At 47.4% G+C, this 27,035-nt stretch overlaps 1 protein-coding gene across 1 annotated transcript in view; it reads left to right on the top strand.

The window, feature by feature from the left end:
- The first annotated feature begins 550 nt into the window (after nucleotides 1-550).
- The window catches only part of c5 (complement component 5), a 34,711-nt gene continuing 8,226 nt past the window's right edge, over nucleotides 551-27,035 (top strand). The window contains exons 1-31 of the mRNA XM_069183219.1: nucleotides 551-688; nucleotides 1,081-1,273; nucleotides 3,797-3,959; nucleotides 5,223-5,293; nucleotides 6,144-6,235; nucleotides 6,788-6,870; nucleotides 7,731-7,821; nucleotides 8,498-8,603; nucleotides 9,351-9,483; nucleotides 10,107-10,222; nucleotides 10,645-10,842; nucleotides 11,428-11,631; nucleotides 12,911-13,120; nucleotides 13,261-13,410; nucleotides 14,392-14,521; nucleotides 15,105-15,173; nucleotides 15,936-16,133; nucleotides 16,798-16,888; nucleotides 17,284-17,366; nucleotides 17,814-17,953; nucleotides 18,680-18,904; nucleotides 19,673-19,733; nucleotides 20,204-20,293; nucleotides 21,145-21,357; nucleotides 21,804-21,882; nucleotides 22,399-22,558; nucleotides 23,503-23,595; nucleotides 23,860-24,031; nucleotides 24,497-24,702; nucleotides 25,569-25,721; nucleotides 26,622-26,684. Of these exons, the coding sequence (XP_069039320.1) occupies nucleotides 579-688; nucleotides 1,081-1,273; nucleotides 3,797-3,959; nucleotides 5,223-5,293; nucleotides 6,144-6,235; nucleotides 6,788-6,870; nucleotides 7,731-7,821; nucleotides 8,498-8,603; nucleotides 9,351-9,483; nucleotides 10,107-10,222; nucleotides 10,645-10,842; nucleotides 11,428-11,631; nucleotides 12,911-13,120; nucleotides 13,261-13,410; nucleotides 14,392-14,521; nucleotides 15,105-15,173; nucleotides 15,936-16,133; nucleotides 16,798-16,888; nucleotides 17,284-17,366; nucleotides 17,814-17,953; nucleotides 18,680-18,904; nucleotides 19,673-19,733; nucleotides 20,204-20,293; nucleotides 21,145-21,357; nucleotides 21,804-21,882; nucleotides 22,399-22,558; nucleotides 23,503-23,595; nucleotides 23,860-24,031; nucleotides 24,497-24,702; nucleotides 25,569-25,721; nucleotides 26,622-26,684 (4,146 nt within the window). The 5' untranslated portion in view covers nucleotides 551-578. The remainder of the gene's footprint in view (nucleotides 689-1,080; nucleotides 1,274-3,796; nucleotides 3,960-5,222; nucleotides 5,294-6,143; nucleotides 6,236-6,787; nucleotides 6,871-7,730; nucleotides 7,822-8,497; nucleotides 8,604-9,350; nucleotides 9,484-10,106; nucleotides 10,223-10,644; nucleotides 10,843-11,427; nucleotides 11,632-12,910; nucleotides 13,121-13,260; nucleotides 13,411-14,391; nucleotides 14,522-15,104; nucleotides 15,174-15,935; nucleotides 16,134-16,797; nucleotides 16,889-17,283; nucleotides 17,367-17,813; nucleotides 17,954-18,679; nucleotides 18,905-19,672; nucleotides 19,734-20,203; nucleotides 20,294-21,144; nucleotides 21,358-21,803; nucleotides 21,883-22,398; nucleotides 22,559-23,502; nucleotides 23,596-23,859; nucleotides 24,032-24,496; nucleotides 24,703-25,568; nucleotides 25,722-26,621; nucleotides 26,685-27,035) is intronic.

Below are 27,035 nucleotides of genomic sequence, written 5' to 3'. Positions count from 1 at the left end.
TGTCATCGTTTCAAAATCAACTACTGTATGTCAACATACCCAGGGTCACAGCTGGCATAATGTCTCCTTCTGTATTTACTTATTGATTATTATTCCTCTGCTTAACACTAAATTAGTTTCTGAATGTTTCTGTTAGCGTTGTGGCTTCTTAGCAGGTAAAATATCCATTCCTTAAGAAACATCCGTTATCCATTATTTCCTCAGGCTTAAAAGTTCCGGTATTCTAGTTTTAGATAGAATTATTTCATTACTTCTCTTTCTCTTTTAAGCTTAGGTTGCTGCCATATAAACGGGTGTCTATTGAATGATAACCAGTTATAGTATAGTGACATTACATATTTAATTCTTTATTCTACCTTCAGTTATCCGAACAGGTTTAGTAACAGACATTAAATAACTCATAGAAGGGTCATTTCTGTCTGCTCACCTGAAATTGACAAACCGTGATTTGTTTTTCAACAGAGTGGCCAAGGGAACAGAATCTGGGGGAGGCTCAAAACAGATAATAATTAACTATAACCAAACAGCAGGGGCAACCAGCTTGTTGGACTGCACTGACCCCATACATTCCAGCGTGTATGGCTCTCAGCGGTACCCCTAATGCTGGGAGTCTAGAGCAGCTCAGCATGAAACTCCTCATTTTCTGTCTTTTTTGCTATTTTGGATGGACAAATGCTCAAGACAGGACGTGAGTAATGTGTTGCTCCTCTTTCTGTTTGTTTAATCCTCTGTAGTGCATCTAGAGGCACTTTCTAGTATATGGATAACTCCATACCATTTTCATTTCGAAATGTACATGCTAATGTTTTGGGGGTGGTATTTTCATGACTCTCTTTATTGGTTCTCATTTACAGCTGGTATATTGACTTTCATTAATATACATCTTCTGCTCATTGTTGCTTATCACCTCTGTTTTGAAGTCTTATGAAGTTTAAAACTACCTCTTGATCAAGGTTTGCTACGCCAGAAAAACAGTGGTAGAGTGCTTCATTTTTCCCCAGAGTGCTCAGCGGAAGACCGAGCATTCACACATATGGGTAGAAAGGAAAGAAAAACAACCATATTGCTCTTGTTCCTCAGGTTCCTCATTACAGCTCCAAAAGTCCTGCGCGTTGATGCCTTGGAGAGAGTGGTGGTGCAGTTATTCGGATATGACGGGGACTACACGTTCACCGTGTCTCTCAAGTCATACCCAGACAAGAAAAAGCTCTTCGCCACAGGCACCGTAACACTTACTGCAAACAATCAGTACCAGGATTCTGTGCATCTGAAGGTAGGCACAGTGCGACCACCCACCACCACGCTAGTATTTTAATAATATGCGATCCATTCATATGGGTAAAATGCACTGTATATCTGCCCAATCTCCTTCATTCCTTCAATATTTCTCAAAATGTGTTTCCTCACTGTGTCCATTGTTTCCTTTCCCTCCCGCCTTCCTCTCATTCACTCTCCCATACCAACAGTTTCTCCTTCTCTCTCCCCCATATTCCTGGTTTTTCCGAGACCGGGGAAAGGTCACTTGCTTCCTCCCCTCCCCCAAACCGAAGTGAGCTTTATCTCTACAACCCTTGGACCTGCGCCAGCGGACTACAGGAGCAGATGCATTCAAAATGTGCACCGCTAGTTATCCAGCATTTTGTGAAGTGATTAATGCCACCCTCCGAGCCACAGAGTGTAACCCTGAGCCAGCACATCACGCACTTTCCTAGTGCACATTTCAGGGATCGGTCTGGTTTGCTGAACCCCTCTGGGCTCCCAAGATGCATCAGTAATCCTCTTTCAGAGAACCCTGCTCAGCCCTCCCCCCAAAAAAAAAGTCTTTCACAGAGATATAAATCCCCAGAAGATCTTCAGTTCCTGTTCTCACGTGGAGCAACTCTCCAATCCTCTATCCCACTGAGAAAGCTGGAACAGACAGATTCCCGACAGTCTCCCGAATTCTCCCATTTCTTGTCCTCCTTATAAAGCCAACTTCCCTTTCATCCCCTAGAACTCCTGTACACTGAACCTGGCTCTCCCATGCATGGCCAGTCTTCCCTTTCCCAAGAAGAAACCAGTCCCATTTCTACCCTGGGACCTCCTGGCTCACTCACCCTTCAACAGAGAGTCTTCCCTACACTGGAAGATACATCTTCCAAGATGTACCAGCTCACTTACCCCCAGTTCCCACTTTCCAATTATCAACTCTACTGATCTGCCGTACTCTAAAGACTACGGAGAATTCAAACTAATCCAGGAACACAGTAAACACTAGAAATGCTACTTAATTCTCTCTGGATCCATCTTCCTTTACTAAATCTCATGCCTAACAAAACCCTTGCATGTCATCCTCATCTCATTCCAACTTCTCAAACCTCCACAGGCCATAGGACTGCTGGCTGGCTGCTGATGTTAAAGCACAGGAGTGTTTAAATCAAACAGGGTAACTTATGTAATAGCCCTTATTGCATTAGACAGCAGCAGCTTGTAACAATTTATTTATAAAACTAAAAGAGAGACATAAAATACAGTCAAATAGAATTTCCATTTGGCAATTATATAGTAACTTGTGCTATCTAAATGCATAAGGCAGGAATCCACCAACACTCTGTTATACTGACTGCTGCTTCACCTGAGGAATGTCCTAATTAAGCACAGAGCCAATCAGCTGATCCCTTTCCTGCCTGTGGAATTCCATTCCACAGGAGTCTAATCAGTCAGTCAAGGCAGGTGTGTCTATTTACTGCAGGAGGAAGAGGCTTTAACTGAGCCTTAGCTTGCTCCACCACACATTACAAATTTAGCATTTGACATATAGAATCGATGTTTATCATTTTCAGATTTTACACCCACCTATTTTGGAATCACTGTTTCAAGTGTCTTTAAAACACAGCTCTCTTTGACGAGCCCTGTGCGCACATGAAGAGAACAAGTGCAGACGCATTCCTCTGACCCCCCCACCAATTCATCCATTCACCCTTTGACATGCTGCAAGCTCCATGGCAACATGCAGGAGTCTCGGCACTGATTGGAGGAAAGGCATGTCCTTCACTGATGTCAGAGCCAGACTTTCAGGGGTCAGCTGTGGGGGCCAAGGAGTGGAAGAGCTCTTCCAAATTAATTCCAAAACTACCACTGGCCAATTTACTTGGAAGAATCCATTCATAATCTGCTAGTAACAGTAGCCCATTCTCAAGCTGACAACATCTGGATCATAGAAACCAACCTGCGCTCAGAGCAAACACCCTTAAGGATGGGCAGCTATCATTTTCTACAATGTGAGTCCCATAGTGCCCTCAGCAGAATTAGCCTTCATTGGAAGAGAGATGCTGCTCTTACCAACAATGGCAGATACCCTGGCGAATTCACGTCTGACAAACCCAGGTGACACTAATTACTCACCGTCACAGGAAGTCTGGACAATGTCACTTAACAACATTGCTCAAGCATTCATTCCCACGTTCCTCCAGATTCTCCCTCCTTTGTTTTCCTGCCCTGTTCTATAGCTCTCACGCTGAAAGTCTTGTCTCTTCGTTTCTCATGCCTCGGTATAGAAGACAGTCTCCTAGGTGTTTGATATTGATTTTCTGATCTATGTCACACTGACTCATCACCAGTTTCTAATGTTTGATTCAGTCCTTGCAAAATGTTTGGTGGTGCTCTTATGAAACTCTCTAGGTAAGTGAAAATGTACAAATTATGATAAAAATCTATGTAACTAATGGCCTCTATGTTTACTGAAAAGGTGAGGCAGGAGCCTCTTTGTGTAACGGTGTCTCTCCTCCTCCTTCACCATCTGCTTCCTTTTCTCTAGCTTTTACCTAGAGATTTCCCTAAAGATGGTATCCTGAGCTCCTACGTGTATCTGGAGGCCAGGTCGAGTGACCTCACCAGAGAAGAGAAGTTACTGGTCTCTCATCAGAATGGCTTTCTTTTCATACAGACGGACAAGCCCCTCTACACCCCAGATCAATCAGGTGAGGTTTCAGAGAGACAGTGAACTGTTACAGCACCCTGATTGTTATACTTCATCCCTGACTGAGAACTGAGCTACACACCCAGCAGAAAAGAGCAGAATAAAACTAACCATAAAAAGACATTCTAGGAATAGAGGTATATTCAATGTTCCTGAGTAAATATGTTATCCAAAGTGGTCAGTGGTTAGGTGGTAAATATAAATTCAGGAAGAGAACCTGAACCTTTTAAAACCTCGTGGAGAAAGGTAGCTATCTCGGAAGATGTGCTCAAAGATGAGAGGCTCCTAATAGACTTGGACTACCTGCTCTTTAAAATCTAGATGTATTCCTCAGTGTTTATAATGCCTTTTGACAAAGTGTAGGTCATCCTTACCTCAATAATTAAGATTCATCTATCCTGATAATCACATAAAAACAACAGTGATATACAGTAATATGCCACTTTTTTCATGCAAGGGTCATGCAATAATTCTATTCAGTTATATGGTAAAGGGCTCATTTTCCTATAGATGAGAATCCAGCTGGCTCAAACTCTCTCTTTTTCTACATGTGGTTAACTGATGAGTTGGACATTTGACATAGGACATAGGACATTTGTTACAAAACTCAGGCAAGTAAGGAAATATGGTAAAAGCATCCCCACTGGAGCGCTGTGGAGCAGGCTAGTGTTGCTGCAGCAGCTGGCCACACCTCTACTCACCTGTCAGTAAGTACCGGTTGCCACTGGATACATGATCTGATAGGAGACCTGTACCACCTGTGGGCTATATACGACCACACCCTCCTCAGGTGGCTCAGGCTACTTATGTCTCCTCTGGTCTTTGGTATAGAGTTGCTTTAACCCTAGCTTCGTTCCCTAGTTCTCGCTTGTGTTTCTCCCTGGATGCTCGGCCCTAATTTTGCCTGACCACGTCCCTGGATTGCGCCTTTGTGCTCTGGGACTATGTACTGTATTTCTCATGCTGCAAACCTTGCCTGCTTGTCTCAGCTGCCTTCGCTGTGTGTCTCCCGATTTGAACCACGTTTTGCTTCATACCCTGGCTCTGGACTGGGTTTGCAAGCACCACGCTTGCTGTGGCTGTTTCCCTTCTGCTACAAACGCCTCGCTGCCTGGGCATTCCTGCTTCACCTTTTCTGTCCTGCACTGGGGTTCGCCTTACAACTCCTTACAACTTCCAACAGCACTTGTGGGAAAGACATTGTCCACGTTGCGTTTGTACTTTATGTTTTGACTCTCTGTGCTGTGTTTTTCATGTTTTATAGTGAAGGTGCGAGTATTTTCTCTCAATGAAGAGCTGAAACTGGCACGCAGACCCATCACTCTCACTTTCTTGGTTAGTACTGTTCATATTTGACTTGGTAAATATCTAGAAAGTGTATTATGTACAGTTATGTACATATTATTTTCAATATGTACTATGTATGTGTAAGTGTAATATGTGTGTTCACTGCTTTCAGTGGGCTGCACTGGTGCAAACTCCAATCAACTTTGGTGACATGGTTATATTGTTAATATAATAAAGTTTGATTACTACAGGTAGTTGGGACCCAGACTAGTTACAAACAGGAGGAAAGAGTGTTACCTACTGGTCTGCTTACGCTAGTTACAGTGATAATCTAGTTTTCCTTAGTCTCCTATCCCAGTATTTACAAGAACAATATTGCTTAGCTTCTCAGATCAGAATCTGCCTCAAACACAGTCATTAGTGTTGATTACTTTATTATCTTAAATTAAACATTCAAAGCTATGAATTGGCTACATTACTCTGCTCTCCTCCCCACTGATAGCTGATGTGTGGTGAGCGTTCTGGCGCACTATGGCTGCCGTCGCATCATCCAGGTGGATGCTGCACACTGGTGGTGGTGGAGGGGAGTCCCCATTACCTGTAAAGCGCTTTGAGTGGAGTGTCCAGAAAAGCGCTATATAAGTGTAAGCAATTATTATTATTATTATTAATTAAAGCTATTAATGGATAAAATAGTGCAGTGCAGGTTCTCCTAGCTAATCTAAGCAGAACAATGTTGAATAACACACTGATTGGGGTAAGAAATCAACCAGGTGTTTTGTGATCAAAGGCCAGTTTCTAGTTCAAAAGAGAAAATAACCTCCACTGCAGCCCTGACGCATGACTGGAGTTGTGTAATGAAGGTGGTGACCGTGATGCTCTTTGCTTGATATCTTAGGACCCGGAACTAGTGAAGGTGGACATTGTGGAGGTAAAAGATGTCTCTGGGGTGGTCTCAGTGCCAGATTTTAAGATCCCTCTCAATCCCAAGTAAGAACACCCTTCTGATAGATTATTATCTAATATCACTTTATCTAATATCTAATATTTCTAAGCCAGTGATATCAGGCTCTGAGGCTGACCCTGTTTTTTATTGTTTTCATTAGTTCTCTGAAATTGGGAAATGCCGTTATATTCTGTACCACATAGGTTTTTGTTTTTCTTCATACATATTGCACATTCTAATATCAAGAGATCAGAGTGGCAAAATTGAATTAATACCTAATTTTTGGATATAACTCCTTCTTGTTCTGCGTGTGCACACAGTCCCAGTGAAATGTCAATGTGGATGATCCATTATGGACCGGACAGCGTGACTTCAGCCTGTTCTTGATGTAGGAATCTGCAGTAGGACGTCCCACCTTTGTCACCGTCAATCAGAAGACATATCCTAGAGAACAGCCCCCTGGGACTCCTTCCTGTTGACTCTGCATTAGCTTATGTGCAGCCCATGCATTTGTGACTTGGCTGCATTTCTTGCACTATACTAGCAAGAGTGCATTTTTCAAATAATCTCATTGTTGTTGTTTTTGGTTGTTGTAGGTATGGAATCTGGAAGATAGAAGCCACTTATTCTAATGATTTCACCACCTCCGCTATGGCTGAGTTTGAGATCAAGGAATATGGTATACATATCTTAACAGTGCAAACTCTGACATTTTAAACTTGAATGGTCTTCAGCTGACTATGACCGGAGATCTTCCCCAGTGATTATGCAAAACTGGACTAGTCTCACCAGGGCCGTGCTAACTTGTCTGAGCCAGGATACCTGTCAGTGTGTCACACAACATCAGAACTGTCAGGTATCTCCAAAGTTTTCAGTGATGTACTCCAGGTGTGTGCTGACCATCCTCTGTGGCCCCTCAGAACCTTACATCTTATGAGATGATGAGTGACTGAAACAGCAAGCATATGAGAGACATACCTTCATGAGTCTTCATTCTTTTTGTGCTGGTGAAGGGGCAGTAGTGGCACAATGAGGTGATTTAACATTGCCAAATTCAAATTAAGAAAAACAATTGAAAAAATAATAGGGCAGCACAGAGGTGCAATAGTGAGCATTGCTGCCTCACAGCGCTGGGGCCCTGGGTTCAGTTCCAGATCCGGGCTGCTGGCCCTGTAATGTTTGCTTGTGTTTCCTCTGGGTGCTGCAGTTTGCTCAAGCCTCTAAAGACATGCTGGTAGGTCACCTGGCTTCTGAGAGAACTGGCCCTGCTGTGTCTGTGTGTCTGCCCTACGATGGACTGGTGTCCCATCCAGGGTGTACCCTGACTTGTGCCCGCTGCCTGCTGGGAAAGTCTCTGGCTCCCCCGACCCCCCCCACCCTGTGATCCTGAATTGGAAGATGTGGTTAGAAAATGTATGGATTATCAATAGAAACAGCGGCTTGATGATAGAAGCCGTTCTGTGTTGATGTTTGCTGTTTAATCAGTGTCGGACGTGGACGGTCGCACTGTCAGACATTTTTATCTTCTTTCCTCCACAGTTTTGCCCAGCATCTCTGTCACCATTGTGCCTACAATCAGCTACATCAGCTTTGAGCAATTTGAGAAGTTCAAGTTCACCGTGAAAGCCAAGTAAGACCATCAGTGACACATGAAGCATGCCTGGAATTCTGCACATAATAATAATAATAATAATAATAATAATAATAATAATAATAATAATAATAATAATAATAAATCTGAATTCTGGGACTGGTACCTACAAATGAACTATTTCATCTTTATGTCAACCTGAAACTTCTCTGTTGGGTGAATCAGAAACAGAAATAGAAATGTGTTTGATGATGATACTGGAGATCTGAAAGCTACGTTCCACACAATCTTGTCAGAAGGTTTTAGTCTTCCCTTATGAAAGTGTACCTTGGTAATGTTTTCACACTTAAAGAGTGGCTTTGTTCGGCAGTAGATGCAGCATCCATTCACAATTTGTTTTATCACGTTACACCTTTCCATTACCATGATGTGCCTTTAAAGAACGTTTACTACAGCACACTATAATATCCCCATGATTCAATGCAGTAAAAGATTAAAAAAAAAAAATAGGGAGGAAACCACAGAAAATGTGTGGTAAAATCGCAGAACAACCTGGGTAAAAATTACTAGCACATCAAGCATGGTGAATCTTTAAAGGGTTCAGATACAGTTCTTCAGGTACAGTTAAATTTCCCTTGCCACAACTGCTCTGCCGTTACTGTTTGTATGTACATTGCTGGCTAACCTTTTTCCCCGCACTCATTTCGCCCATGAGGTACTTCCACGGTGCAGTGGTGACTCGGGCTGATGTGTACCTGAGGTTTGGCTACATTGATAGAAAGGACCTCGTCATGATACCGAAGGCTGTAAGACACGTGTCGGTAAGAAGCAGTCGAAGCCTGTTGAACACTTACCAGTCCAGACAGGAATGATGATGCAGAGTGAGACAGTGGTAGTGGGCCACACCATTCCTTGTGTAGACGTCAGATCCTGTTATGACAACGGGGAGCGACACGCAGGTCTGTTCATCGAGGCAGTGGTCTAGTTGTGGGATCATGAGGGTATGTACTCATGTTGGGTGACATCAATCCAGCCCTTTTCTAATCTGCTTTATGTATTAAAGGGTCACAGGGGAGCTGGAGTCTACCCCAGCAAGGCAGGACAAACTCTAGACAGGACACCAGTCCATCGCAGGGCAAACACTCACACTCACGCCAGAAGCCAATTAACCTACCAGTACCGTCTGTCTTTAGACTGTGGGGAGAAACAGGAGATTCCAGAGAAAATGTACTCGGACGCTGTAAGAACATATACACTCCACACAGACGGCACCCCAGAAATTGAACCCAGGTCTCCTGCACTGTGAGGCTGCAAGGCTGACCACTGCGTCACCGTGCTGTCCTGTTGGGTGACGTGTCGCGATGAAATTATTTCCACATAGGTCGTTTCGGAGTCATATTGTATCAGACAAATTGGTAACCCAACAGCGGCTTTTTTCAGTGGTCCTGAGCGTGCATCCGGAAAATCGGAAAAGCCGGAGGTGCTGCCGAAGAATTGCGTTTCCAAGCATACGCTAATCGCACAACACAGGGCGCGGGGATGGCGATCTCACCTCGTCGTTCTTGCAGATGACGAACGGGGCAGTCGAGGTGGAGTTCAACCCTCGTCGGATCCTGGCGCTGCTGGCAAACGGGCCGGAGAGCCTGGAGCAAATGGATGGGAAGTTCCTGTACATCTCTGCCACGGTGCAGGAGACCAAAGGTGAGCACCAATGGCTGGCCTGTCGAAACCTAAGAGCAAGAATAGACTGAGCAGGGAGCAGGCCGTGTGATGTGAGGAGGGGGTGTGTATAACATCGTGACTCGTCGGCTGTGCAAAAACACCTTTTACCTACAGTAGCAACAGTATGAAAGGACAAGTGCAAGCATATTATTTGACGTCTTGATGCTGATGCTAGAAACTGCAGAATGTCTAGCTAATCGTCACACCTTTTATTTATATACTTGCTTTTGTCTGTTTACAAGGTAAAACTGCTTGTGAAGAATAAAGTGGTAAAGTGTCTGTAGAGAGGAAACAACTCCTAATCCGGACATTTAGAATGAGCTTTCCTGTGTGGATTTGCTGTATAAAACCCATTTCGTTTCCCATCTCGGGTGAGAGACTACTCACAGATCTGTATCCTCTCCCTGCACATGAATAAACCACACCTTACCCGAGTGAAGAGTTTTCTTCGACAGGTGCACAGAGGAGATTGTACTGTATCTGAGGAGCAGCAAGAATAGATTATCCCAAACGCTTCACTACGAGTCTGCACTAATCCTCTTTTCTAATCGTGCCTTCTCCAAATTGTCCTAATATCGCCTGCACCCTCTCCTCTGTCCCAGGTGGGATTTCCCAGGATGGCGAGCTGGCCAATGTGAAGTACGTCCTGTCTCCGTTCTCCCTCAGCCTGGTGGCCACTCCGCCCTTTGTGAAGCCAGGACTGCCCTACCACGCCAGGGTAAGGGCTCAGTATAGACTGTAGCGTTTTTTTTCTGGACCCTCCACTCCAAGCGCTTTCCGGGTAATAAGGAGTCTCCTCCACCCCCACCAGTGTGCAGCTCCGCCTGGGTGATGCACCAGTCCTCTCTCAGCGGGGAGGAGAGCAGAGAGGTGAAGCCAGTTCAGAGATTCCCAATAGTTCAGTTCCTCTAGCCAGTAAGAGTAGGACATGAGGCCAGAAGGGTAGCTGGTAGCTTCTTCTCTGGAGCGATCCCAGTGTAACGTGGTACCCAAAACACCACTCCGCCTCAGTCAGATCTTCCTCGTGCGTTGTGCAATCGTACCAGAACTTCTCTTGCTTTGTGCTCCACGCTTTTCCACTGATACACTCAGCCCACGTGCTTTCGGAAATGAAGGGTCCCGCCCGCGATTTCCCCCCAGGTGCTGGTGAAGGACCCCCTGGGGCAGCCGGCGGGAGGCGTTCCGGTGCGGATGGAGGCGCTGGCGCTGGATCAGCACGGCCAGGAGATCCGGCTGCGGTCGGCCATGGTCGGCCAGGACTACGTCCTCAGCGGCTCCGACGGCACCGTCCTCATCACCCACAACATCCCCCCCAAGGCCACGTCCGCGGCGTTCACTGTGAGGAGCTGCTGCCAGACCGTGACCGTTGAGCGCCGCTAACCACAGAACGGGCTTGCAGTTCGTCAGTGACGGAGCTTATTGATTATTTGGCCTACCTCTCAGTCTCGCGTTTCATTTTAGGAATGAAGGAATGGAGAGCACCTCGCTATCAAGGAATTGGAAAGAGATTTACCCACGAACTTAGTGGTGCTGCCCCATAGTTCAGGGAAATGAGTTCCATTGCAGCTTTGGGTGCCTGTCTGTGTGGAGTCTGTATGGTCTCCCTGTACTTACATGGGGTTTTGCCAGGCACTCTAGGTCTATTAGGTTCAGTAATTTGCCAGCATTTCTAGTTCTAGGTTTCACTGCAATTAATTGTCCCTTTCTCTGTGGCCCCTACACTGCACTGGCACCCCACCCAGGGGCAGAGCAGACTCGGGCTCTTAGAGAGCACCCTGTGCTTCCAGGATCCAGCTGGTCATCACAGGGATAAGCAGCTTTCCCGTGCCGGAGAGAGCAGAATGTCTCGTCTCCTTCAGTGTTCAGCATGGGAAAGACGGTGTCCGGGATGTGCCCCCGGGGAATGACCCTTTCATGTTGCAGGTGGAGACGGCCGATAACTCCCTGCCCAGGGAAAACCAGGCGAAGCTGCAGTTCAACGCCGTGGCCTACCACTCCGACAAGGAGCGGTACCTCTACATCGACTGGGCCTCCAGTCACAGAGTGCTGCACTCTGGAGACTACGTCAGCATCAACATCTACTTCAGCCAGAAGCACCTGAGCAACATCAAGTACTACAGCTATCAGGTACCTGGGCAGTGCAGACCGTCCCCGGCTCCGGCCAACTTCAGTGGACTGTGACCGCGTCCAGTAGAAATAAGCAGCATTGACACAAAAATAATGGTCTGAACTAATGAACTAATGAAATAATGTACACCACATCTGCTACTACACGATGCAAATCGGAAAATGTATATTACATCTATACATTTGAATCTATGTAGACAGCAATCTAGCTAACAACAGAAAACAGCGCATGTTTGAACTTTATTTACTCACGCAAAGAACCTCAACTGTCCAGCCTTCTTCAAATCCTCTTCGCCAAAATTAAGTGAGATTTACAGGCAATTTTTGGGTGTTTTGTGAAAGTGTGCAGCATATACCTCAAAAGTTATCATTAACGGATTTATTGAAGTATACTATTGTATATTTCTAAGCCCACTTCTGTACACATATTAAAGTAGAGCTTCAGTGTGATGCTACTGTATGGCCAGGCTGTATGTGCATGTAATCTACTTTAAAGTCCCTTATAAAGTCTGGCTGGATTTTTCTGTTACTGTTCGAGCTATAGTTCTCTGAGAGACAGTAACCCAAAGTCTCCTAACCAATACATAGAAGCTCCCTAGCTCCAGGAGTGGACTCCCCATCTCCCTGAAGCTCACTGGGTCCTGGGAGAAGCTGTTTTTTTGATCCCTTACCATAACCAGAACCTGTAAACTCGTAATCACAAGTCTGTTCTCTCTGTATAACCATAATCTTATAACCAGTACTGTTTTCTCTCTGAATAATCCCCTCTGGGATAACCTTGTTTCCATCCTGGGAAAAACTCTCAGTGCCCCACTGCACCAGGGCTTCCTTCTGATCACCAGGAGTGCCTCAATGTAACCTGAGGACGTACAGACCACAGGGCTGCCAAACTACCAAATCAAGGAGACTTCAGGTCAAGGGAATCCTCACAGCTCCTGAATGCCACATGAGTGAAGTCTCTCTTCCATAGTCATTACAGCCAATGCAAACAGACTCAGACAGTCTGCTGTTAAAGCTGTGGATGGTGACTCAAGATGGGAATGGTGGGTGGTTTGTCTGGTACCTCCCTTCCAGTTCCCTGGCCTCACAGTTCCCTCACGGTCACAGTCAGGCATTTCTCCCCCGGCCAAGTGGGTCTGTAACCAAACCTGCACCACACAGGAGCGCCGTGGATCTTTGAAGTGTTGGGTTCATCTCCTCGAATTAAACTGTGCTTATGATGAGAAAAGTAAGGCAATCCCGTGTGTTCTCCTTTTTTTCTTGTTGCCCTCGCCCTCAGGTCATCTCCAAGGGGAAGATCGTGGCATTCAATTCGATGTCCCGTGTCGGCCAGGCGAACTACCAGAACATCAACTTCCGGGTGACCTCTGACATGGTGCCCTCGTCCCGCCTCCTGGTCTATTACGTCGTGACCGGAGAGGGGGAGGCGGAGCTTGTGGCCGATTCTGTCTGGATGGACGTCCAAGACAAATGTGTCAACGGCCTACAGGTACAGACGATGCCACCGCTAGCTGAACGCGCGCCGCCGGTTTCCAGCCTGAGGATAAAAAGCAAACAGATTGTGTTTTGACAGGGGGGTTCCCTTGGGGCGGTGCTTTGCTGTAACGGCTGGGTTTTGTCACGGTGCAGGCCAAGATCTCCGTCCCTCCTGGGGTGTACAAGCCCAAGGAGAAGGTGGACCTGAAGATCGAAGCAGATGAGGGGTCCTCTGTAGCACTCTCAGCCGTTGACACTGCCCTGTATGAACTCCGGAGCAACCCCAAAGACCCCCTGGCCAAGGTGAGCCCTGACACTTGTGTCCTCCACCCCATTCAGCGCTGCCTCGGGCCGCTGCACGGCCCAGCCCCAGTATGGCACAGCACCGCAATCCAGTGTTGCACTTAGCACTCAAGAACTGTTAAATTCACTATGGAATAACACGTTTATTTGTAAGTAAACGCAAGATGGGAGCAGTAGGGATAACTGGAAAAGTATTCCACCTAACTGGAATATCTGACTCAGTCTGTAGTTTGTGGGGGAAACTTGTTTTCTGTAGATTTATAGAAAACAATTGTGCTCTTATTGTCAATGTTCCTACACACCCTGTATGTGTCAGTTTTCTCTAGAATGTAGACCTAAGGTATGCAAAACTCCCTGCTAGTCCATCCTGGGACTTCACTTTAAGGCCGCACAAGTGGAATGAGTCCCAGGATCTGGGTTTGTGTTGAGAAGATGTTGGTATCTTCCTTCTTGAAGTTGATGTGATTTTGAATTTATTTTGAGATCAGAAATGGTGGATCACGCGGCGGGTGCTTTTTTTGGGGTCCTGTTTATTCTTCCCTGCTGCCCACTGTTCTCAGCTGCTCCTGTCCCTATACCCTCTTGCTACGGGAAGCTGAGAGCAGCAGTTGCAGTAAGAGTATGAATATCAATTAGCTTTTTGTCCAATCACAACCCTACCAGAGAGGAATCACTAATGACGGTCTCTTTGAGTAAAGTCAAGCTAGCCTATATAAAAGCCAGTGTTTATACTTCAAAGTACAAACATGCTTTACCAACATGAGAATGTCTATTATTAAATTAAAAGAACACTTTGACCTTCTTGTTATTGATCTTTTGTAAATAGCCTAAGACCTTTCGGAATCCTTCCCTTTTACACTTTCTGATATCATCATAGTTCAGCGGGATCGCTGAAGTGCTAAGGCTGTTCGTGGCGCCTCATGCTGTCCTGAGGTCACTGCCAGCTCCTGCACACTGGTGGCATTCTTCTCTCTGTCCCAGGTGATACGCCACATCGAGCAGCATGACCTGGGCTGTGGCGGGGGAGGAGGCAAGGACAATGCAGATGTCTTCCGCCTCGTGGGCCTCACCTTCATGACCAACGCCAACGTCAAAGCTGCCAGCGCTGCAGGTAGCGCCCCGGGCCTCCGGACAGCCCGCCCCTACCCCAGATTCTGGGACGGGAAATCATTTCCACTCCCAATCGCGGTCTGAACGGCACACGGATTCGAGACTGCCGTGACGGGAGATCCCCGGCTGACTGCCCATGATCCGTCTGTCCGCTTCTCGTGCTCGTCGCCTGGGTCACAGCTTGCAGAGCAGAGGGCGGGCCGATACTGTCGCAGACTACGAAGGGCGCTTGAGAGACGAAAAATGAGGTCGCAGGAGGAGGACGGAGTAGGTCTCCCTGTGCAAAGTAGAGACTGTACAGAGAGTCAGCCGTCCAACGGGAGCTCAGCAGAGGAGGAGCTTAAAGGGAGTCAGACTGTAGAATTCCTCAGAGGAGCTGGGAGAGGGGAGGTTTCGTGTTTTCTAAACTAAGGCACATTAACGCACTTCTGATCCAGCAGACGGGAAGTGAAACAGTCTTTCGGAGGCTGAGCGTCTTCAAGTGCCTCACTCCAGGGGAAAATACATGCTGTAGATGAACTGGAGGGGTGTTTCCTGACCTAACAGTGCTCATTGGTCCACCTGATGCGGTGTCTTTCTTCCAGATGAAACCTGCTCGGACATCGTCAGGCCAAAGCGGTCTGTGGACCTAGTGACTGAAATTGAGAAGAAAGGTGAGTGGACGTCTCATCCCCTCAAAACGCGACTAAGACAGTCAAGAGCCAAGTATGTGACAAACTAGGGTGACAGAACAGGACCATTTCTTGGTTTTGGTCCAGGTGTCAAAATTAGTTCAGCAAGATGTACTTGTATTAAAAAATATATATATATATATTTGGTTTTAAAAAACCCTTTAAAGTCTCAAAGCAGTCGGCTTTGCTGCAAACTAAATTCTCACCTATTATTCATCTGTAGAGGTCTGGTTTATTTAGCTCAACCAGTTAACCAGTTTAATATTTATTTGGATTTCACACATTAGATCTCTATCCTTGAATGACCAATTTGCAGCAACACTGTATTTCTTCTATTCTTTAATATTCCTTATAAGTTACAGCTGCATATACATCTCCGATTTTACATTTCGACCTGTATTTACTGATGTTAGCTGTTGAAGTGAACTGTTTTTATTAATTAATTATTATTATTTTTTAATTTAACACAGTGTCTATGTTCAGATGCCCACAAAGTTGTAAAACTGGAGACTTTGCAAGTCTTTGCAAAACTCTTTAGCCAGGGAGGTAGCCTAGTTAAAAGATACGGTGCACTTTGCATAACCTACACCCGGCGACATGCAGTTCGCGTGTATACATGTGAGAATAATATACCGTCACAGAGGTGAAACTAGCAGGTCAGGGGGACCACAAACCCGAACAGGATTTTCACAGTCTGCGGCAGATAACGCGGCTCAGTGACGGAACCGAACCTCTCCCCGACAGCCAACACATTCCAGGACCTGAGGGTTCAGAAGTGCTGCAAGGACGGTGCGGCCAGCTACCCCCTCACGGAGACCTGCGCCAGCCGCGCCCAGCGCATCAAAGCCCCCTCGCAGTGCAAGAGAGCCTTCACCGACTGCTGCGAGCTGGCCAACCGCCTGCGCTCCGAGTCCATCCGCGTCTACACGCTGGCGCGCATGGGTGAGCCGCCCGGCCGTGCGCTCCGAAGCGCCGGCGTGGCCCCGCAAAAGGCTGGGTTCCGGTGCGGTACCGGGGGTCGTTCTGGATTAACGCATTTCTGATCCGGCAGACGGGAAGTGAAGCAGTCTTTCTCGCAGGGGGGTTCAGTCTGAAAAACTGCAGTTCGTGTACAGACAGGTGCCACGCCGAGCAGAGCAAAGAGAGAGACGGACTCGGCGCACCGGCGCACAAATACTGTGACAGTTAACGGTGGGGGCGCATTGTGAAGACCGGGGTGTCGAGCTTTTTCTACTGCTGAAAATAAGATGGAGCTGATTTCTGAACGCGCAGGGAAAGCAGATAACGCCGTGTTTTCGGTCAGCCCGTCAGTACAAGGCGGAGGAGAGGCGCGATTCGCCTGGCGGGTTCGCTTGCGGTTAATCACCTGGCCGAGGCGAAGGAGCACCTGTCTGTGAGGACAGGGCTGTCAGAAGCCGCTGCATGGGCAAATGACATGAATTAATGATGCAGCTTAGCCCTACTGCTAAAGTGTAATACCTTGTGGTTAAAAGCATCCACAGAGGTTGTTGTTCTGTAGCGACTTCACGGATGGAGGGGGTCTGGATTGTGGAAAGAGCATCAGTCCCGTCAGTCAGCCCTCTCACTTTGCGATCTTTGATTTCAGAGCTGGATGATATTTTCGGAACTGCCAACCCGCAGGTCCGCAGCTATTTCCCTGAAAGCTGGCTCTGGGATGTCTATCCCATGCCTGAGAAGTAAGTACAGTATGTGGCACCCGGTGTCCCTCGAAACAGAGCAGAGCAGACCCGATCCCGGGTTCACACACACACACCGACAGTCATTTCCAGCCAATCTGAAGATGTTGCAGAGCAACGCACTTCGCTCTGTGTGTGCCGGTAGGAGCATCGTCAGTCATCTTCCAAACCGACTCACACTTGGAAGTTATTGACGGGAAGGGTGTCAAGAGAAAAGAGGGAGATTCCCAGATGCGGCGTTCTAGACCGCTGCACAGCAGGGCGGAGGCCTACACAATTTCCTTCTTACAGCTTTATTTCATCTGGGGTCTTTTAGGAAGCAAGTGGTGTGCAATACGTAGTACTGCCTGACCCTAACCTCGCAGGAGTATGGTAACGACACGCTTGTCCCACAGCTCTCGAGTGAAAACCCTGTCCATCGACCTCCCAGACTCCCTCACCACCTGGAAGATGAAGATGGTGGGGATCTCCAACAAAGGTAATGTAGCAAGGCTAGAGCTCCGTTTCTGCTCCCTCCTCCCACAACTAATATCTCTGAAGGGGGTATTTCTGAACAACATGGCCAGGATTCTGTCCAGTATCCTCTGTGTACAGGTGCCTTCAATTCTCCACCCATGTCAGCCACTTTCATGCCACCCAGATGAGATTTACAACGTGCATTTCTGCTATATAAAGGTCATAGTGTCACACACTGATTTACACTAAATTAAATCCGACATTTCATCTGCCTAGTCCAATAGAGTGTTAAAATGAAGCCCGGTATCTACCCAAGTCACAGGTCAGGAGGACAGCACTCAGTGACCCTGCAGCACGATCGCAGTCCTAACAGTCTGTAAGCGCCGTATCTGCCCTGGAGGAGAGAAGGCGACTTTAACAGTCAGTCACTTTTCCCAGACTGCTTTCTGCTCTCCCCCCCAATTCACAGGCATCTGCGTGTCTGACCCCCTGAAGGTGGAGGTCAACAAAGACGTCAGCCTCGATGTGCCCGTCCCGTACAAAATGGTCCGCGGAGAGCAGATCGAGCTACGAGGGTCTGTGTACAACCAGAGGCCCTACAGCTCCAGGGTGAGCACTGACTGAGGGGCGCTGCCACACACTGTTATCTCTCCTCCTCCCGCTGTTACAGTCCAAACAGCTCACATCTGAAATGTATCAAAGCTGAGGTTGCTGCTGGAAGAGGTGTTAGTGGGGCCAGCAGTCTGTGTGGGTCCTAATGCCCCAGTATAGTGATGGGGACACTATACTGTAAAAAGGCGCCGTCCTTCAGATGAGATGAGGTCCTGACTCTCTGTGGTCATTAAAAATTTCTCGAAAAGAGTAGGGGTGTTACCCCAGTGTCCTGGCCAAATTTCCCTCTGGCCTTTACCAATCATGGCCTCCTAATAATCCCCCTCTCTGAACTGGCTCCATCACTCTGCTCTCCTCCCCACTGAGAGCTGGTGTGTGGGGAGCGGACTGGCACATCATCCAGGTGGGGCTGCACACTGGTGGGGGTGCAGGGGATCCCCATTAAAGCGCTTTGAGTGGAGTGTCCTCCATTCAAGAAAAGCACTATACAAGTGCAAGGAATTATTCTTTAAAAGATTTTTGTAAAATATGCCAGCATTATCTTAAGGCTTAAAACGTGATGCTTGGCTTTAAACATGGTCTGCTGTAAGATTGTAATACTGGTCACATCATCTGAGATGTTAAAATTAATATTCTTTCTGTTCTGCAGCTACATTAAGTCTGTAGAAATCTGCTAAAAACAAAGATTCACCCAAATCGCTCCTTCCTCCCTCCCTGGGGCAGTTCTGCGTGACCCTGGAGGTCGGCCAGGGCGTGTGCTTGTTTAAGGGGTCCAGGAAGGCTGAGGGGACGCAGGTCACCCCTTGCCAGAGAGCGCCCCTGGAGGGGCAGTCGGTGCACTTGGTCTCCTTCACCCTGCTGCCCCTGCAGGCGGGGCTGCACACACTCACCTTCACCCTGGACTCCCCCCTCGGCCGGGACGTCCTGGTCAAGACTCTCCGAGTGGTGGTGAGTCTGCCCTGGGTACCCAAACACACCATGGTCTGGTCGCTTGGCCCGATGCAGAAGAACCATGCCTATATTGCAGGTGCCTACAGTAGGTGCCTAGGGAAGATCAGGCTCCTCCACTGATTTCTGGACAGTTCTGCTTAGTAACAGGGCAAACCGAATCAGCAGTGGTCCATACTGTGCGTACAACAGTGTACACTCGGCCATTTAGGTTCTAGTTCCTGGTGGAAGGGAGAGCTGAAGAACAGAGTCAACATAGGCCGAGCAGGTCAGGTGTACAGGTTCCCCAGTATGGGTACAAGGTGTAAGAGCTGATCACGCTCCAGACTGGGATTTGAGGCATGCTAATTTAGGTGCATGGCACACCTCAGTTCTGCCTTTCGGCCCTCCTGCTACAGTATGTGCATGTTTATTCTGTTATTTATCTGCACCTGTTTTATGTAGATCTGTGTGATTTGGATGACGAGACAGGAGGAAAGGCTGGTTTTGTATTTACCTGCCATGGACACCACTTTGAAGTTCCAATCAGGGTGCATGGTTTGACTCGGAGTGTCTTCAGGAAGTTAGGCACCAGTCTGGAATGCCCAGTTGGAACAGACCTATGTTAAAGATGAATCACATCTTGGGCAATAACTGGTACACCCCCGTACTCTGTGACAACTGCTTTATGAACCCCAGAGTGATAACTCAACAGCAGAGCTCCCTGGATTGTGGGTGATGTAATATACTTACTTTTCTGCTGCTGATCACATTTCCTGTTGATTGCAGCCTGAAGGCATCATGACAGAGAGCAGCTCTGGATATACTCTGGATCCACAGGGCATCTATGGTGAGTCTTGAGAGCTGATCATTCCAAAACATTCCAAACACAGGACAAGCAGGGCATTAAAAGCTCCAGGGAAAATGTAGCAATGAAGCAATAGTGCTTCCTGTATCCTTGACATTTTCTTAAAGTATAGCAAATGTTACTTGGGAGCAAAGATTTTTGTCAGTGGGACGTTTTTCTCCGGTGCTTTTTTGTGCACACCAGGGTGAATTCATATGTCTCATCAACAGGCACTACAGCTTGTAAAGACAAGAGTTAAGCTTGTTTGTTTGTTGATCGTGTTTTAACTGCACAGAATGAAAAGCAAAGCTCGCTTCCATCCAGGAGGCGGTGCGAGTCTGTGACGTGGGTTTCAGGTGGTAGTTCTAGCGCAGTCCAGCCCAGAGGTTGTAGCAGAAGTGGAGGAGGCTGCAGTCTGTCTGGCTTCTCCACTTGGACAGAAGGCTCATTTCCACGTCCCGGGTCTCTTCCAGGGTTGCTGAAAAGGAGACTGGAATTCAGACACAGGATTCCTTCTAACCTCGTCCCAGGGTCTACACCCACTCGCACACTCGGTGTCAGCGGTAATGTCCGATCCCCACTCTTCCTGCCCCCGTGTCCCAGCCTGCCCTCTCTCTGCGTGGACACGGACTGCTTAGATGCACGACTTTGCTCTTACTCTTTACATTCCCTGTTTTCTTCGTGCAGAAGCACAATTCTCTTTCTACTGAAAGCTGAGACGTAACCATGAATCCAGATCTGTTTTGCATAATGTAACGGGGGTGGGATTCGACGTGTTAAGATGACCTCGCCTGCTGCTCGTTACCGAGACCAGAGGGAGCAGGGGATGTCCAGGGAACGAGTAGAGGCTCAGTCCGAGATCAGAGCCAGGGGCCAAGCAGGGAGACTCTCAGTTAACGAAGCCAAGGGCTGATCCTGGAGCACGTTCGGAAACAAAGCAGGGGTCAGGGGACAAACAGACCCAAACACAGACCAAGCTGGAGGGGCTCTGCTGTCGGGTATTCATTCTGAGCAGCACCCGGAGGGGGCATCTTCTCCAGGTGATTACTGGTGATGCCACACCACAGGTAGCCCCCCTCATGGCGCGGATTAGCTACGACAGCACCTGGCGATGTCCACTCGAGTGTGATTTCGATTCGCCTCGAGCTGCTGTGATCCAGGCTCGTGGACATTTTCATCTCTGTGCGTTAAGCATCGCCAGAGAAAATGTCTTCTCGCCCAGACCGAGGCGGACTAATCGCAGTGGTCGGACCTGTTAAAGTAGTAGACGACACGAAAGGGTGGATTGTCGAAGCTCACCGCATGTGCCCAGTGAATCGTTCCTCCGGATTGTATCGGTGAAATGTGTGCAGCCCTGTGCCCATCTCCCCTTCGGTCTCTCTCGCCCCCTGACCTTCTCTCTCGCCCCACACAGGTGAGCTGCTGGGGGCGGTGTTATCCATCGTCCTGAACCCCTCCGGCCTGAAGCAGCTGACCAGCCTGCCCAGCGGCTCGGCGGAGGTGGAGCTGATGGGCATCGTGCCCGTCTACTACGTGTTTCACTATCTGGAGAAGACGAACCAGTGGGATATACTGGGCCCGGACTCGCTGAGCAGACGCCTCGAGCTGAAGAAGAGGCTTAAGGAAGGTCGGTCACCGTCTCTTGGAAAATCTGGCCTGGGAATCTAGAAATCTCTCATTTCCTGCTGGAGCCCAATGATCCCTCTATTGTATTGACTTTGCATATTACTGTGTATTGTGAAAAGAAACACTTGATAAAGGCATCTGCTGAGCAAATACTACTACTACTAAATGCAATATGTGTCAGTGACGTTACCCATATAAAATAGGTATAATTTAATTTATTACAGATATCACAACAACTACACATCAATGTTACAGTGGCCATTAATCAATATGACCATGCATGTGTACGTAGAAGATAGCGATGTGGCTTAGGCAGGGTAAAAGATTGTAAATAACCCATTTACTGATCCAGGGCTTCACAAATTAGGTGTCTGGGAGCCCTGGAGACCTCAGAGACACTCGCAGGATGCTAGAGATCAGCTAATACGATAATGTTACGTCCTGCAGGGGTGACCAGCATTCTGTCGTTCCGCAAGAAGAACGAGTTTGGCTACAGCATGTGGAAGGACAGGGAGGCGAGCACATGGTAAGTGTGTCCCACAGTCACATCAGGCCTGAAGCAGGTGAAGGACTGGATTTAAACTCTAACCAGAGCCCTGCTGACAAGCGGCCTACAAAAACCTGCTTGTATCCAGCATGTTTTTGTGACATTTGATTCAAATAAAAATGCAAACAGCGGACAGGGACAAACTGTCCAATCAACAAGCTGTGTGTCCTGTGATAAAATCCGAAGAGCTGACAGATGACATGAGAAATCCCTGTGAGGGACTGTAAGGAACAGACAGGCGGTGAACGTTCACTCTCCACCACAGGATGAGGGAACGTGTCAGTTGGGCCAGCAGGAGGAACTGGCTGCTAAGATGCATAAATAAAGGCCTAAAGAGCGCTTCACCTCTATAGCCTGGACTCCCTTCCCAGTCACCTGTCCACCTTGAGTCCACCTTGAGTGACCGGGACGTCCTGGTCTTTCTCTCAGTTCCCTGCATCGCTACTCCAGTGTGGGACTGGTTTACCTCCCCCTGTCCCCTGCTCTCGTTCTCAGGCTGACAGCCCTGGTTGTCAAGACTCTGGGACAAGTCAGCAACTACCTGGAAATTGACCACGCGTCTCTCTGCAACTCCATCTTCTGGCTGAAGGAGCAGTGTCAGAACCAGGATGGCTCTTTCAAGGAACTGTCCACCTACAGACCCAACAAGCTCATGGTAAAGAGCCATCACTGATGGCATCAGGGCAGGGTGCCGAGTTGGCAGAGCGCCCTCTTTATTGTGTGCAAGCGCTTTTGGGAGTTGGCAACGTTTGGCTACAGAGACTGGATTTTTTTAAAATGTATTTAGGAGCATAAGAAAGATACTGAAAGATGATCATCTCACCCTGCTTATTGAGCTGTTAGCAGCTTATTGATCCTGGTGTGTTATTATTAATACTACTAGAAATAACTGCTTCCTTCACACCAGGGCCTATGTCCCAGAAGCTAGATAGATAGATAATACTTTATTAATCCCGTAGGGAAATTGATGGAAGGGTCAGCTAACTCACCCACATGAATATGGGGAAAACAAACTCCACACGCATAGCACCCCGGATCCATAATTGAACCCAGGGCCCAGTGCTTCCCACCGTTATTATTAATGACCTGAATAATAATAGTAATAATAATTAATAATGTTTGTGTCAATAACATTTCCCATATAAAATGGGTAGGATAGCACACCTGTGAAATTTCACTAAACGTCATTATTACAGTTGCCATTAATCAATACACAGACCGTGTCTGTGTACATGGAAGATAGTGATGTGGCTTAGTCAGGATAAAAGATACTAAATATCCCATCTCTTGATCCAGGGCTTCCCAAATGAGGGTCTGGGACCCCTGGAGAAACTCAGCTACACTCCCAGGATGCTACAGATAAGATGGCATACATTTCACCCTGGGATGATGTCTCTTAATAATCTAATATTCTTCCTCTCATGAAAAGAAATGCCTTGAGTACATTATTTGAAGAGGAAGGAAACAGAGACCCGCTCACTAAGTGATCTTATCTGTGCTCCTTCGGAATTGGCGCCAATGATATTCTGCTTAAAAGGGGTTGAACATTGCAGACGTTTCTGTTGAATTTGTTTCTCGCCTTTCGTGTCTCTTGTACAGGGAGCTGGCTCAGATGTGGCGGAGCAGACTCTGTACCTGACTGCTTTCACTGTCATTGGAATTAAAAACGCCATAGAAGTCTGCCCCCTTCAGGTGAGAGAGAGAGGCCCCATTCCGTGGGGAATTCTAGCGAGGAGAGAAACAGGCAGAGGTCAGGTAGACCAGTTAAAAGAGTCCGGTTTTCTCCACGTGACAGGTTTCCAGTTTCCATTGTTCAGAAACCTCCTTTGACTTTCACACCAAATGCAAGGTTTAGTATAGATAAGCTGTGGCGATAATACGGCACTATGCTTTTTTTCCTGGACATGGCTCTAGGTAAAGGGGGTTTATTGATATGGGTGTTGTTCTTGTTTTTAGGAGTTTAAGGATGTCCTTGCAAAGGCCACAGAGTACTTGTCGGGAAAGCTCCAACAAGTGAAGAGTGTCTACACAAAGGCTATTGTTGCATACGCCCTGGCACTAAATGACAAAAGCAGTGCTTCTGCGCGGACGCTGTACACTTCCCTGGAATCGGACGCCTACATCGTTGGTAATGTGTACAAGGATTGCTTTACCTAGGGTCACTCCACCCTCTACTTCCTAGATTAGAACCCCCCCAAAGCGAAGCTATTGCCAGGCAAATGGATCACTGCTTCTAAAAATGTAATTTCCTATTAAGCATTTGAGCTGGATCCAGAGCAGAGTTCCCCCTGTTGTCTGGGACACTGGTTCCCAGTCATACAGCGGGGCGGACTGGAGCAGCTGGGGCACAGCAGCTCACTCAAGGCACAGCGGCAGTCGGTGGTGGAGGGCACTAAACACGGACTCGCCCCCTCCCAAAAGCTGGGTTCGTGTCGGGCTGGAAGCGAATCCTTCTCACCGTCATGCGAACACAGAAAACCGAATCCTATGCCACTTGACGAGGAAGAAAAAAGCCTGAAGCCCCCTGAGGCCTTCAGAGGGCTGATCGCAGGTGTAAGCAGCAATTCTGTTTGTCCTGGTGTGTCTGAAACAGGAGACCCCCCGGTGGTCCGGTTCTGGAAGGAGAAGGAGGACAGCCTGGACTCCTCTCTGCCCAACAGAGGGACGGCACGCAGTGTGGAGACAACCGCCTATGTCCTGCTGTCCACACTGCGGTATGGGAACATGCAGTACGCCAACCCTGTCATGCAGTGGCTGACTCAGGAGCAGCGCTTCGGAGGAGGATTCTACTCAACCCAGGTGAACACACTGCAGCCTGGAGCGCTAAAATACTGAACACATTGGAGCCACACTCCCTAATCTGACCTACTGAACACACTCCAGGACTACTCCCTAATCTGACCTACTGAACACACTGCAGAAACACTCCCTAATCTGACCTTTTGAACACACTGAAGCCTGGAGCGCTAAAATACTGAACACATTGGAGCCACACTCTCTAATCTGACCTACCGAACACACTGCAGGCCCACTCCCTAATCTGACCTACTGAGCACACTGCAGGCCCACTCCCTAATCTGACCTACTGAGCACACTGCAGACCCACTCCCTAATCTGACCTACTGAACACATTGGAGCCACCCTCCCTAATCTGACCCACTGAACACACTGCAGGCCCACTCTCTAATCTGACCTACTGAGCACACTGCAGGCCCACTCCCTAGCTCTGAGCTACTGAACACACTGCAGCCCCACTCCCTAACCGAGCTATTGAACACACAGCAGCTGACAATTCTGAGGCTGAGCTATTGAATACACTGCACCCAGCTCTCTTAACTATGAGCAACTGAACACACAGCAGCTCAGAAGACTGAGTTAAATGAATTGCAGCTCCACACACCGAGCTCCTAAATACATTGCAGCTCAGCTTTGTAACTCTGAGAAACTGAACACACGGTAGACCAACTCTCTGAACCCCAAAAACACAAAGCTACTAAATGCACTGCAGCTCAGAACGTGATACTGAGTATCCACGCAGTACCCTTGTGCTTTTATCTTCTTGCATGCTTCCAGTGCTGTGAATGTCTTTACACTCCCACAGGCTGATGTGTTGGTGTCTGACCCAGAACAATGTAACAGGTGCATCTTTCTTCCCGTCTTTCTAGGACACCATCGTCACTCTGGAGGCTCTGACCGAGTACAGTCGGCTGGCCAAACGTGCTACCCTGGACATGAAAATCAGGGCCTCCTACAGGACCCTGGGTGACCTTCAGATCATCACCCTCACCCAGACCAAGCCTGTGGTCAAGCCTATTGATGTATGTCCCTGTACAGTACATGCTCTGCAACTAACCGCATTGTCTTGTACACGTGCTTATCACATCATGAAAATCTAGCCAAATGTTATTTAGGAGACTTAAGTTTCTAACTAAAAACTTTATGATGTATCATATATCACATTTATATAGAGTTTTTCTGTAGTGAATATCACTTGTACTGCAGTACATGCATTGCAGTGCACTTCCAAAATCTCAAACCTTTGAAGGCTATATTGTGTAAACAGGGACATTTTTTCATGCAATACAACACATCTATATAATTGCTGGAAATATTCAGGTTTGCTACCTAAGCTGTTCGATGAAAATGAAAATCCATGGTATACAGATGAGAAAATGGAGGTTTGGGACAAAATGTTTATCTTTGCAGGCAAGGGTGTAAAGTAGGAAAACTGGCAATTCACCAAATAATTACCTACAGTTGCTCATTAAGAGCTGTGTTGAATTGAAAACCTCCAGAAACTTCTGCTGGTGAATCACACTACTGTGGTCCAGGTTGGAGACTGGAGAACAGAACTGTGACTAAAACATTGACACCTTATTCACTTACAAAATGAGATTCTAAATTTTAATTACAAAGCAAATCACAACTTGCCTGCAGCCTGTAACCACAGTTTCAGCTGAACTCATTTTATCATCCCAGTAATAAAGTTTACTGAAGACATTACAATATTGCTTAACAGTGTTACTAAAATATTGTCTGTTACATGACCTGCAGGAACAAATGTTCAGTTGATCATCTTGTCCAATAGATTCTGCACCTGTTGTGTGAGATCACTGAGTTCCAGAGCAGTTTATGACTTTGTCTGTCCTCCGGTGTGCTGTCTGACTGTGTTTGTGAAGAGATCGAACCTAAAGCCGCTGCCTGTCTTTCTGTGGCAGGTGCCCGAGCCCGAAGATGTGATTGTGCAGACAGGAAGCAGCTCAGGAGTCTCTGTTGTCAGCGTGAGTACACTCTCGTTCACAGGCTCGGGCAGTTCAGAGGTCGCACACTGGGGCCCCCAGTATTCCTTTACTGCCCCTCTACCGTTTCTGGACATGTAGACTCCACTGTCCGGCATCTCACTGGCCAGTCCATGTCCATCTCAGGCTTGTACATTGTATGGCCATACACCTTAAAGTGCAAATTCAGCTTCCTTTGGGGCCACAAATGAAAATTTGAAGGTGTCCAGGACCAGAATTAGTTTGATGAGAACTGCAGAACTGTAATCAATCTTAGTTTTAATCAACAGAAATTCTTAAAAAGACCTTTTTTTACAGTTATGGACAGTTTGCTTTTTTTAGTAGGACCTCCTC

The sequence above is a fragment of the Lepisosteus oculatus genome, chromosome 24 (genome assembly GCF_040954835.1).
Source record: "Lepisosteus oculatus isolate fLepOcu1 chromosome 24, fLepOcu1.hap2, whole genome shotgun sequence".
In the NCBI taxonomy this organism is placed as follows: domain Eukaryota; kingdom Metazoa; phylum Chordata; class Actinopteri; order Semionotiformes; family Lepisosteidae; genus Lepisosteus; species Lepisosteus oculatus.
Note: the sequence above shows the minus strand (reverse complement) of the source record. Positions and strands in the feature narration are given on the sequence as shown.